The sequence below is a fragment of the Ipomoea nil genome, unplaced genomic scaffold, assembly GCF_001879475.1.
Source record: "Ipomoea nil cultivar Tokyo-kokei standard unplaced genomic scaffold, Asagao_1.1 scaffold1936, whole genome shotgun sequence".
Lineage (NCBI taxonomy): Eukaryota > Viridiplantae > Streptophyta > Magnoliopsida > Solanales > Convolvulaceae > Ipomoea > Ipomoea nil.
In genome coordinates, this window is record NW_017618364.1 from 557,006 (window position 1) to 570,220 (window position 13,215).

The 13,215-nt window shown below is 40.3% G+C and overlaps 3 protein-coding genes across 3 annotated transcripts; 1 reads left to right on the plus strand and 2 right to left on the minus strand.

Annotated features, from left to right (window-relative positions):
* Positions 1 to 221: 221 nt before the first annotated feature.
* LOC109146657 lies at positions 222 to 908 on the minus strand. Its single transcript, XM_019294310.1, has one exon. It carries the CDS (start codon positions 906 to 908, stop codon positions 222 to 224), a length of 687 nt encoding a protein of 228 aa, XP_019149855.1.
* A 56-nt stretch (positions 909 to 964) lies between these two features.
* LOC109146658 lies at positions 965 to 4,225 on the minus strand. Its single transcript, XM_019294311.1, has one exon. It carries the CDS (start codon positions 4,223 to 4,225, stop codon positions 965 to 967), a length of 3,261 nt encoding a protein of 1,086 aa, XP_019149856.1.
* Positions 4,226 to 5,819: 1,594 nt separating this feature from the next.
* LOC109146659 (F-box/LRR-repeat protein At3g26922-like) lies at positions 5,820 to 7,254 on the plus strand. Its single transcript, XM_019294312.1, has 3 exons — positions 5,820 to 6,593; positions 6,682 to 6,849; positions 6,982 to 7,254. Exons 1-3 carry the CDS (start codon positions 5,820 to 5,822, stop codon positions 7,252 to 7,254), a joined length of 1,215 nt encoding a protein of 404 aa, XP_019149857.1.
* The last annotated feature ends 5,961 nt before the right edge of the window (positions 7,255 to 13,215 follow it).

Here is a 13,215-nt window from a genome sequence, read left to right on the forward strand (position 1 = left end):
TCGAAAAATCTGCTTTGAACATCTTTTTGAATTTTAGCATTTTAGAGCAATAAGTTGTTACAAAAAACTAATTAATCAAACACTCATATTGATGGTTTAACCAAGTCAAACAGCTAATAATAGTCAAACGAATTAAAATTAAAATTAGGTAATAAGCTAACTATGCTACCAAACATGATCATATGTTAATTTTTTTTTTTGAAAGGTAATAAGGTAATTCATTAATAATCAATCAACAACGAAAGACAGGGCGGTGGAACACCAAACCACGACCCGAAGCCAGACAAAGAAGCAGACGCCCGTGCTAACACATGGGCAGCATGATTCGCTGACCTATTGACATGGCGAACAGAAACGTTCCCGATGTCTGTAGCAATCTTACAACATTGCTTAATGACCAAACCAACATAAGAGGAGTTCAGAGTACGAGAATTAAAAACGGAACAGAAATTTAAACAATCTGATTCTAACATAATATTATTAAAATGATGCGATTTCATCGAAGTTAAAGCTTCCTTCACCGCCATAGATTCCGCCATGAGAGGATCATTCCCACATTCCAGCCGTGCACTGCAAGCTGCAATATATTTACCATTTGAATCTCGTACCACAGCGCCAAACCCCGCTCCATTATCAAACGTTGCTGCGTCCACATTACATTTTAGAAAACCAATAGGGGGAGGTTCCCAAGCAGAGGTACGCATACCAGTAGCAGAAGTCCCAGGAGTTACCTCATTGCGAAGCTGCTCCCATGATGAAACCAGCGTCTGAACATGCATACGCATCGACTCCAGGACTGGCGTTTCATTCTTCCATACCAACTCATTACGGGCATTCCAGATTACCCACAGTTTAGCCGCAGCAACAATAAGATCTCCCACTGGACTGGTGCGAAGCATAGTTGTCATTGCAGCAAGCAAGCCATTATCGTTGAAGGTAAAAGCATTCCCCCAGAGTTGCACAGCTACTGGACAATCAATGAACAGATGATCAAGTGTTTCATGGTCATGAACACAAAAAGGGCAGCCTCGCCCACCCATACATGTTTGGCCCTGAGATTTTCGCGCAAAGGAAGAACATCCCGCATGCAACGCCACAGGAAATTACGGATCTTTGGAGGAACCGGCAACTTCCACAAATTTCTCCATTCTGTGAACTGCATCTGTTGGTTACCGTGTGTACTTGACTGCATAAGATACCGATATCCTTGACGCACACTGTATCTACCGTGAATATCATCTTTCCAGAACCATTCATCCTTGTAATCAGGTGATACAGGCGTAGCAATGATCCTAGGGACGTCAGCTTGATCAAATAGATCATGGACAACCTCGAGGTCCCAAGTGCCCGGGGCATATTTCAACTCCTCGACTATAGGCGTTAACAGCTTCGGGTTCACCTTGTCTGCCAACCATGGTGCCCCCCAAATAGTTGTGTCTTTACCATCTCCTATGCGTTTTACCATTCCTGCCCGCAAAACTGGTATGCCTGCCAAGATCGACCTCCATATATAGCTTGGATTATTCCCGAGCGTAGCATCCAGGAAGTCAGATGAAGGGAAGTATTTTGCTTTCAAAGCCCGTCCTACTATAGAAGTAGGGCAAACTATAAGTCTCCAACCTTGTTTAGCAAGGAGTGCAAGGTTAAACTCGTGTAACTTCTTAAACCCCATCCCCCCTCTATCCTTCGGTGCACATAGACGAGTCCAACTGAGCCATGGTATACCTCGATTGTTTGATCCACCGTTCTCCCACCAATAGCGATTCATCAATCTCTCCAATCTGTCGCACACAGTGAGTGGAAGTAAGTACACAGACATCGCAAAAATTGGTAAGGACTGGGCTATGCTTTTCAGAAGAATCTCCTTTCCTGCCCTTGAAATAAATTTAGTCCGCCATGACGCCATTCTGTCTCTTATTTTGTGCTCAATAAAACGGAAAGTAGCAACTTTGTTCCGTCCTAGTAAAGAAAGCAGACCAAGGTATTTTCCGAGATCATCCGTTAGCCGTACTCCCAGGGAATTCGCAATATCTATCCGCATAGTGGGCGATGTACTAGCACTGAACATCAGACTTGACTTATCAAAGTTGATTTGTTGTCCAGAAGCTGCACAATACAAGTCTAACACATTTTTCACTGCCTGCATCTCTTGTGTACAGGCCTTGAAAAAAAGAAGGCAGTCGTCGGCAAATAGCAAATGTGACACCGGTGGTGCCCCACGAGCAATTTTCAAACCATGAATATCACCCCTCGCTTCTGCCCTACTAAACAGTGTCGAAAGCCCCTCTGCACAGATGATAAAGAGATATGGAGACAAGGGATCGCCTTGCCTTATACCACGCGAGGGGGTAACCACACCAACTGATTCATCATTGACTGTAATATTATAATTAATAGTTGAGACGCACATCATGATAAGCTCAGTCCAAGCCGGATCGAACCCGAGGGCACCAAACATTCCTTCCAAAAAACTCCACTCCATGCGATCATATGCCTTAGCCATATCCAGCTTTAAGGCGGACCAACCCACAGCACCTTGTCTATGCCGTCTCAAATAATGTCCAATCTCTCCTGCCATGATGATATTATCTGACAACAGACGATCCTTTATGAAAGCACTTTGTGCTGGGGAAATAACTTCCTCTAATACCTCCTTTAGCCGGTTTGCTAAAACCTTGGCAATCACCTTGTAGGCAACGTTACATAGAGCTATCGGGCGTAGATCACCAACCTTCTCAGGGACCTTCTTTTTAGGGATTAAAACGATAGTGGTATCGTTAAGTCTCTCTGGAATATTTTTTCTGTTTAAACAACTCAAAACAAAACTGGTCAGATCATGGCCTACCACAGGCCAAAAACGCTGGTAGAAACTCGGCGTCATCCCATCCGGACCAGGGGCTTTATCCGGGGCCATGTCGAAAAGAGCCAACTTCACCTCTTCGTGTGTGAACGGACGAAGTAACGATGCGTTCATGTCTCCCGTTACCCGCCGTTGGACGTGCTGGAAAAAATTCACACTTGTAGCTTCAGAATGAAAAATATGGGTGTAATACCTTAGAATTTCCTCGTTTAAGGCAGAGCCTTCCAACCACTCCCCGCTAGAATTTGTGATCCGTGCTAGGCGGTTTGCCCGCTTTCGAGCCGTTGCGAACTTATGGAAAAATTTAGTATTACTGTCCCCTTCCTTTAGCCATAGTTGTTTCGACCTCTGTCGCCAGTAGAGTTCTTCTTGAGTAAGTAACCTGGATAAGTCTTTCTCAATTAAGAGATACTCAGCAACTGCCTGCGGTGTTCTATTATCACGTAGAAGAGCCAGTTTGCTACGTAAAAAATTAATCTGCCGACCAAATTGTACATAGTGCGCACCTCCCCAACGCTTTAGGCATTGCCCACAATCGTTCACACGCTTCTGAAAGTTCAAACCCAGCGAGAGAGCCCATGAGCGTTCCACCACTACCCTGCAACTGTCATCCAAAAGCCATGCAGATTCGAACCGGAACCTGTTCCTTCCGGTTTGTGAAGGCAACCCTTCAACATCCATGTAAAGAGCATTATGGTCAGACGACATTGTTATGATATTAAAAATCAGTGCTTCGTCATAAATGTCGGACCAGTCAGCTGTCGCAAGGCCTCTGTCTAAACGTTCTTCTACCCAAGCATCCGTCCCTCGGCCACGATCCCATGTGTAACGATTGCCAATCATCCCCAGGTCCTGAAGTTGACAATCTTCCAAGGCAGTTGTGAAACCTTGGATTAAGGACTCAGGATGTATATGCGGACCGCGCTTCTCTGACTGGCACGCAAGGTCGTTGAAATCACCTATAACGCACCAAGGTAAGTTTGACTGTCCCTTTAGATGACGTAATAGGTCCCAAGACTCTTGCCTTCTGGTACTCTGCGAATAGCCGTAGAAGCAAGTCAATCTCCAGCATGGCTTCCCGGGCAAGGAGACACTCACGTCTATATGGTTTGACGAGTATCCGAGGAGAGTGGCTACCTCCTTATCCCTCCATAACAAAGCTAAACCTTCACCATCTTCATCCCTTTCCACGCAAAAATTCCCTTCGTAGCCCATTCGTGTGCGTACAGACTCCACACGGTCGTTTTTGGCTTTAGTCTCCATTAGAAACACAAACATGGGGCGTTTTTTGGACACAAGGCCCAACAATTCTCGAACTGTTCGAGGACTCCCCAGACCTCGGCAGTTCCAGCTAACCGTACTCATTGTGTCGGGCGGGCCTGGGACGCACCAGTACCCGCCAGTTGCAAGTTTTTTGAATGGATTTGCTCAATCTCCATAACCGCGTCATCACTAATTGTGTTGGTTCCTTCCATACGGCGTCGCTTTTGTTCAGTTATCACAAGACCGCCATCCCCATCAATCTCGCATGCATCATCAGTAATAATTAAAGGGAGATTTGCCCTTTCCATAACAGGCTTGAGTTGACCATGCAGTACCGTTGGGAGATGCCTTGGAAAGGAAAGAGAATTTTCATCCTGATTTAGAACCTTGTTTCCTTTTGCAGCCACTCCTACCGAACTCACTCCCGGCGTAATCCAGCCGCTCCGTTCCACCTTCGTCTCCGGCGCTATCCATTTCGAACCTACTGCCGTTGAACTTCTTCTCCCTCCCGCCCGGAGGTTGGGGCCAAAGGGTTTAGGTTGTTTCGGATCAAAAAGACGAAGTTTTACCTTAGGGCAGAAACGGTCGCCATGACCAAGCATACCACAAACAAAGCAGAAAGTGGGAAGACGTTCATACTTGAAGTCCACTGAAACCCACACCCCGTCGTCCTTCCTTAATTTCATGCCCTTCTTGAGAGGTCTTGTGATGTCAACGCGAACTCGTACTCGGAAGAACGTTCGTAATCCACCATCAAAATTTCTTTCGTCTGTTTTATCCAGTTTTCCAATGAAACCGCCGATGGCTTCTAGGACAGACTCTGATCGGAGGCCAGCAGATAAACCATGGATCTGGATCCAGAAAACAGCCTCATTCAGCGTAATAGTATTAGGGTCCTGTGATGGGGTTATACGCTCAAGAATCAACAGATTTTGCTCGAAGGCCCATGGACCATTCTCAAGGATGTGCTCCAAGTCGCCCTCATGGTAGAAACGGAAGAGATATCGCTGACCTTCTAGTTCACGGACGTTCATGCCCATGGCCGGCCTCCAAACCGCAGCCAAAGTGTCTCTGAAGTAGGTAAACTTGGTGGCTTTGTCTGAAACCAAACGCCCAACCAGCAGGTATTCTTGTTCAGCATCAGCAGGGCCCAGGGAAACATTTGCGATCTGCTGCACTACATCGTCGGTCTCGAGATCCGCCATAGAGAGATGGGTTGCAGATGTTGATGCCATCGAGTTCGCCATGGAAGAGATAGAAACAATAGCCAGAAAGCACAAGATCAAAAAAAAACCAAACCTAAAGCTCACAAAGGTGGAGAAGAAAACACTCGCGAAGAGAGCGAGAGAGATAATATATATGTTAAGTATAAATACCTAATTTGGAGTGCGAAGGTTGAGGAGTACGGTCTAGACAAGAAAAGATCAAAGTATACGGGGACACGGGGTTGGGATGGCGTGCCCCTCACGTCTCCGACACTCAAACCCTAACCTACTTAATTTATAAACTGTTTAATCCTTCTCTCTGAAATGATCTTTGGCATAGAACACATCCTCCTACCATGTGAGTAGAAATCCCCTCTCAATCTGATCAGTTTACAAAATTTGAATGCTAATTAAATGTTGTTTGTTTCGAATTCAATTCATATGTTTGTTTGTTGTTTGATCTTTAATTTGCATGTGTTATTTGAATTATGATGGACAGGGATAACCCCATTCAAGTTCAGAAGGATAGAATCAGTGAATTTCCGGCAAATGTGCTTGACAACATTATGGGATTCTTGCCTATTGCAGAAGCTGCTAGAACTGCTGTTTTGTCTCGCATTTGGCGAGATATTTGGTTCAATCTTACACGGCTCAACTTTGACTGTCACTTCTTTGATTACATGATTAAAAAATATTCCAATGATTGCGTAACGGCAAGTTTCCATATTATCTACAAAGTTCTTCTGCAGAACAATGGATCAATCCTCAAATTCGTCTTTTGTTTACCGGATTATAGGTTATGGTATGGTTTCATGACTGATAGGTCACAGTGGCGGTGGTTTGACTTTGAACAATGGTTGCTTAGTGTCACTAGAAAGGGTGTTGAAGAAATCCACCTTAGTTTTAAATTAAACCGTGATGATTATAGACTACCAAATTGCATATTTTCTTGCCGAACACTCAAAAGTTTGTATCTCTATGGAGTCTCTTTTGAACCAATACATGCCCATTCCATACTACCAAATGTCACTTCACTGTTTTTTGAAGGAGTCAACTTTTGTGATCTTATGCCTCATGTTGCTAATGTTCCCATGCTGGAGAATTTATCATTCATCCAATGTAAATCGATTTCTGAATTCAAGATTACTGCTCCAAAACTTCGTTATTTAACAATCAAAGGATGCGATACCGGGTCTTTGATGCCTCCAGATACCTTAGACATCAGATATACTTGTACTCTTGATTTTGATTGTGCTTCAATTAAGGTATATCGACTGGACCTTTTAATTTAATTTTTTAAAATAATTCTTAGGAACTAATCTAACTTTAATTTTTTTCGGTTTGATTTCCAAGGAATTTGTTGAAGTTTATAATATGAGAGATGAGTCAACTGCACTAAACGTGGGATGCCTGAGGTTAACTGGATCAAGTGCCATATATTCAGCCTATAATATATCTTCTGATTTCATTTATTTGCTACAAATATGTCCAAAATTATGCAAACTCGATATAAGTTTAAAGGTAATCTTCATCTTCATGAATAAACTATATTCTAGTTGTTTCCATTATTGTTTCAAATTCATTAATGCAAGTTGTTTAAATTTCTAACTAAATGGGTTTTTGTTTGTTTTATCTAATCCTCCCTCTTCTAAGTGTGCTGGAGCATTGTCTACATCCTTTTTTTATACTGAACTTTATACGGTGGCCCGATCGCACAAAATGCTTCACACTTTGAAGCTTAGCTCGTTTACTGGATCGATATCTGAAATGCATCTCATCAAGTTGCTACTTGATTGTTTTCCCGCACTTGAGAAGGTCATCATTTTTAGTCACAGAAAGCTTAGTGGCATTGAGGAATTTGATACTATTAAGGAGCTTTTGCGCTTTCCTCGTGTCTCTAAAAAAGCAGAAATTATTTACACCTGAGCATACTCATATTTTGCAGTTTCGAGCAGTTTGAGGAACACCATGTTTCAACAATTGATATAACTTTTTGGTATCGCTCTTGATTGTTGATACAAGATCAAATGGAGGAAATTAAATAATTAGGAAAATAGAATATGGCATGCTAGAATTGATGGAGCATGATATGATGATAGAATAATAATGTTTCCTTTCTTTCTTTTGTTATTCTCTTCGCGCATTTATATTTTCCAACGTTATTAAGTTAGTTCTAAATGGAGGAACTAGTTTGGTTAGCGTGAGTAACACTACACTTTCATCTCTTAAGAGCGTATGCAAAAGTCATTATGGTCAACATTTTGTTCATTAATTGGCTCAACCCGAAGCAAATGAGGATTAGTTTGAATTAAGTTAGTTCTAAATGGAGTTAAGTTTAATATAATGGCATTAACTGTGGGACTTAAAAGGTCCGAGTTAATTGAAGTTTACATTGCTCCTAATTGGGAGAGTTAATTGAAGTATACATGGGTGGGAGAGTTAATTGAAGTTTTATAAATATAATTATTAGATGTCTGAAAGATCATACACTCAAACAAAATAATTTTGTCTAAGAGAGTAGTACAATTCAAACTCGGTATTACACCACATTTTTAATGTAACAAATAATATATTAACCCAAGAAATATTTTAACAATGTTAGGGAGGATCTTTAAAAAAAAACATTTTATTCGAGTTTAATTACATAAATAACTCATGATGAAGTAATATAAATCCCCTACTATATATACATATTAGGACTCCACAGTTTCAGTTTCTCTTATATTCATCTAGTATCAAAGTTCAGTTATATTACGATCATTATTGTGAATATACATCAACAACGTAACAGTTTCTCTCATATTCATCATACATATCACATATTGTGATAGAGGGCTCAATGAGTTATTGAGAGTATGCCAAGTAAGGCCGGGGTCAAGATTTGGAAGTTTGGTGAATGTGCGATAGTCAAAAAGTAGGTAGAATTAGGCCTGAGCATCGGACCGGATTGATATTCCGACCATTCGATCGGATTGCGGATTGCGATTTTAGACTCCTATCCGTTTTTTTTTGTAACTAAAACCCTATTAGATATGCAATGTCGGATTTCGGATTACACGGATCGGATGTCGGACTTAAGTCGGATTTGGAAAAGGTCATTAATAATATAAAATTTAAAACTGAAACAACACAATATTATCTAATCTACCAAGTCTCTATTACCAAAATAAGTAATAACTAATAAGTAAACAAAATATTACATGCAACAACTTTTTAATGCACAGTTTGCACTTTGCAGAGCTAAATAATTTAAGTAAACCAAAAATACAAACTTAATCTAAGTTTAAGTTATAAATTCCAAAACATCAAAAATTCGAATCTAGGCCTTTTCAGCAACCATTCAAATCAGCAAATCAGCAAATCAGCTTACATCAATCACCATTTCTACACTTCTTCTTGTTCATATGAAAACTTAACACAGTATTAGATTATTAGACAACATATGTAGTAAACAGCTAACTAAGTAACAATAGTAGGCTCAGATTGCAATTTTCCATTTCAAGTAAGGATAGTGGCAAATTGCTCAAATGTGTTATAATAACACATGAGCAACATAGCAACACTATACCATTTTTTCAGACAGTGGTGGAAGCATCATCATTGCCAAAAAAATAAGTAATAAATAATAATGCATTAAAACTGAACAGAGATCAATTCAGATTTCAGAGGGTGAGAGGAATACCAGAGATCCAGAATGGATGTAATGGGAGTAAGGGATACCAGTACTGATTACTGAATACTGAATACTGCTCAACTCTAAGTGGGGCAACATTTCTATAATATAATTATTGAAAGTTTCCAAGCCACTCAGACTGTTAAGACTCGTAGAGTTTCATCTTGTGTAGGCCAACAGCAAATAACAGTACAACAGTAAAACACTAGTAAAGATAAATAATTAGTTAAACAAATAATAATTATGGAAAACATTACAGGAATGGATGGCAGCATTGATGGTACAGTAGTTGCAGCTCCAGTGGGTAACTCTGCAAAACAGTTAAGTAAATATGTAATTAGTTCTAGACTATCAAGTTACAAAAGTAAAAAAGAAACTATTTTTTAATGGATATTTTTACCTTTCTCCAATCTTTCAACCTCATCTAAATTTTCCTCAAGTGTGATTGGCTGATTATGTAACCTCAACCAATCTTGGGTACATAGTAGGGCTTCCATAATTTTAGGAGTCAAGGAACTCCTAAATGCATCAAGCACCCTCCCACTTGTACTAAATGCACTCTCAGATGCAACTGTGGAAATAGGAACTGCAAGTACATCTCTAGCCATTTTGGAGAGAATAGGAAATCTCTCACTATGATTCTTCCACCACTTTAGAACATCAAAACTCACAGATTCATCATCCTCAACCAGATTTTCACTCAAGTAAATTTGTAGCTCTGTCTGCTTACTACTTCCACCACCACTCTCCAATCTTTTTTTTTTTTTAAGTTCACTCTTCATCCTTGAGACAGGCCTACCAACTGTACAAGTAGTAGGCTGAGACTGGACAGGTTGGTTAAAGGATGAACTGTCAGAGTATGTAGCTGCATAGTCATTATACAATGCAACCATTGGATTTTGGACCTTGGCAAAACATTCTTTGCCTTTGACCTCTCCATACAACTGGACAAACTGGTGAGGCATGTACTCCTCCTTATCTCTAGGGTCCAGAATATTGGCAAAGAAAATGATATGGTTCATTTTTTCTGGATCTCCCCAGTACTTATCAAACTTCTCTTTCATTTTTGTCCCCATTGCCTAATAAATGCAGAAACTCAGAAAGCATAAGCATTTAAAAACACAAACAAGTAAACAACTTACAAGATATACAGAATTACACAAATAAATTGCACAAGTTTTTTACCTTTTCAGTTCTCTCAGCTTTAGTCATATCTTCCAGCATGCAACTGAGATCAGAGATCTCAGAGAAGAATGTGTTAGAAGTGACATAAAGAGAACCAGATATTCTCACTGTCATTTCATAAAAAGTTTTCAAAAGCTTCATTAAGCTTTCAACAGTCTCCCAATCAAGGAAAGAAGGTGTAGAACCCAAGTTAGCAGAAAAAGAAGGATCATTTTGATGATATGAGTCAAAGACACTTTGATATTGAATTGCAGTGTTGAGCATAATGTAGGTGCTGTTCCACTTTGTAGGGACATCAAGCTGCAAAGCTGATTTGGCTTCCACCCCAATGAGTTCAGCAAGTTCTCTGAACTTATTCAACCTAGCAGGTGAGTTCCTAACCCATCTTACTGCATCCCTCACCCTTTTAATTGACTCATCTGCAAACCTCAAGCCATCTTGAACCACTAAGTTTAAGATATGGGCTATACACCTCATGTGCATATACTGCACCCTAACAGAAGAAGAACCCCAAGACAACAACTTGTTTTTAAAAAATCCCATAGCTGTATCATTAGAAGAAGCATTGTCCACTGTCACAGTGAACACATTTTTAATCCCCCACTCCAACAGACAACTCTCTAAGGCTTTGGCAATATACTCCCCCCTATGAGAAGAAACATGGACAAAGGAAATTATTTTTTTCTGAAGCCTCCACTGGTCATCAATAAAATGTGCAGTAATGCACATATAATTAATCCTTTGGACAGAAGTCCAAGTATCAGTGGTTAAACTGACCCTTTGGGTGCCCACCCTAAACAACTTCTTAAGACTCAACCTCTCATCTAGGAAAATTTGGTAGATATCCCTAGAAATAGTCCACCTAGAAGGAATCTGAAACCTAGGACAAGCTACAAGAATAAACTTCTTGAACCCCTGACCCTCAACAAACCTAAAAGGGAGTTCATCTATTATGATCATCTCACATAATGCCCTTCTAATGGCTTCTTGATTAAAGACCCAAGTCCCCAAAACCCCCACAGGAGCCTCTGTAGCAGAAGTTGAAACAGTATTGAAAGTGATAAAGGACTGCCTAGTATCCTTTGCATGAGGATTTTTAAGGCATGCCACCATATGATTTCTCAAGGATGATGTGCCATGTTTCTTAGACTCACAGACAAACACTTTCAGGCAGTAAAGGCACTTGCCTTTAACCACTACATTTTCAGTGTTTTTTATCTTTTCAAAGTGATCCCAAACTGGAGATCTAGACTCAACAACCTTCCTCTTTTTTGCAGGAACAGCAGGAACAACCTGAGGCTGCTGAACAGGATTCTTAGTGCCTTGGGCTTGTCCTCCATGTCCCTCTTGAGTTGAGGGTTGAGGTCCAGAGTCAGGAACATTGATGCTTTCCATCTAAAATGATGGGCATCAATTACTCAGCAAAGACAACAAGCCAACAATCACATAAACATACAAAGAAATCAGGATTCAGACACTTTTTGTGTCATCATGTATCAAGATTTCACATTTTCATATTTACATATTTACATTCAAATATTCAATTAAGGGTAATACATCCATAAACATACTCAAATAATGAAAGAAATCCAGATTCAGGAATTGTATCCAATTCATCATTATCTGGATTTCAGTTAATGGCTTCCACCAATAAATGGAAATTTCAAGTTTGAAACTTGATAATTTCACATTCAAGCCTTTAACTTTTATTTAAATATTTAATGGCTTCCACCAATAAATGCAATCTGGAACTTCTCAAGTATCAACAATATCACAATATCACAGTCCACACAAATCACAAGTACAAATTAGAGACAAGTGAGATGCAATCTGGAACTTCTCAACAGATCACAATATCACAGTCCACACAAATCACAAGTACAAAATTAGAGACAAGTGAGATGCAATATGGAACTTCTCAACAGATTACAATATCACAGTCCACACAAATCACAAGTACAAAACTAGGGTTTGGGCTTCCACCATAATAGATCACAAAATAGAACACAACATAGCATAATCTAACAAAAATATACGAGCATATGAACATACAGAGAGAAAAGAATCAACAGATCATAAAAACAAAAACTAGGGTTTCTGCTTCCACCATAATAGATCAGAAAATAGAACACAACATAGCATAATCTAACACAAATATACGAGCATATGAACATAGAGAGAGAAAAGAATCAACAGATCACAAAAACAAAAACTAGGGTTTGTGCTTTACTTAGTTTCCCCTTAATATTTCCCGGAGAACAAGGGCCTCTAATCACCAGTCCACGTTCCACCACCAACTCGAGAAGGGCTTCCACCAGTCCACCATCGCCCACCGGACAATCGGACAATCGGACAGTCGAAGACTCCACAGTCCACAGAGTCTCAGATAAAGAAAGTAGAGAGTAGAGACTCAGAGTCTCAGACAGTCAGACTCTCAGTCTCAGAGAGTAGAGACTAGAGAGAGGTGAGACTGTGAGAGACTCAGAGGAATGAGAGGAGTAGAGAGCAGATAACGAGAGAACGAGAGTGAGAGAGTCCCAGAGAAGAGTAGGGCTGTGCATATGGCTCACAAGAGCTTCAACATACATATATACTCACCTCATACGACGTCGTCTAGCATACACATAAATCCTAACCCTAGGATACTTCGGATAATCGGACGGGTCGGATGGGAAAAAACCAAACCCTATCCGACTTCCTTTATCCGACGTCGTTTAGTGCTTCGGATCGGATATGGCTAATCGGATAGCGGTCGGGTCGGATGGGTTGGTTTCGGACTTTGGATCGGACGGGTACATCGGGTTGGGTCGGGTTTGCACAGCCCTAGGTAGAATGTGACATTGGGGTGCCTTAGAGCAACACAAGCTAAGGGCGTAGTGTGATCATGGGGTGTTGAGTGCAGCGCAAATTATTATTATGATTATTATGAATTTTTATAAATATTTTTATGCTTATTATTAAGGTATAAAAGTATAATTGCATGGATATTAGTATAATTGTCTGATGATTATTAAGATAACTAATGAATT

Bases quoted from the DNA above. Each gene is read 5' to 3' on its own strand.
- LOC109146657 (XM_019294310.1), bottom strand. From the start codon at position 908: ATGACAACTATGCTTCGCACCAGTCCAGTGGGAGATCTTATTGTTGCT.
- LOC109146659 (XM_019294312.1), top strand. From the start codon at position 5,820: ATGGACAGGGATAACCCCATTCAAGTTCAGAAGGATAGAATCAGTGAA. The intron at 6,594-6,681 runs GTATATCGACTG...TTGATTTCCAAG, and splicing joins TTGATTGTGCTTCAATTAAG to GAATTTGTTGAAGTTTATAA. The intron at 6,850-6,981 runs GTAATCTTCATC...CCCTCTTCTAAG, and splicing joins AACTCGATATAAGTTTAAAG to TGTGCTGGAGCATTGTCTAC.
- LOC109146658 (XM_019294311.1), bottom strand. From the start codon at position 4,225: ATGAGTACGGTTAGCTGGAACTGCCGAGGTCTGGGGAGTCCTCGAACA.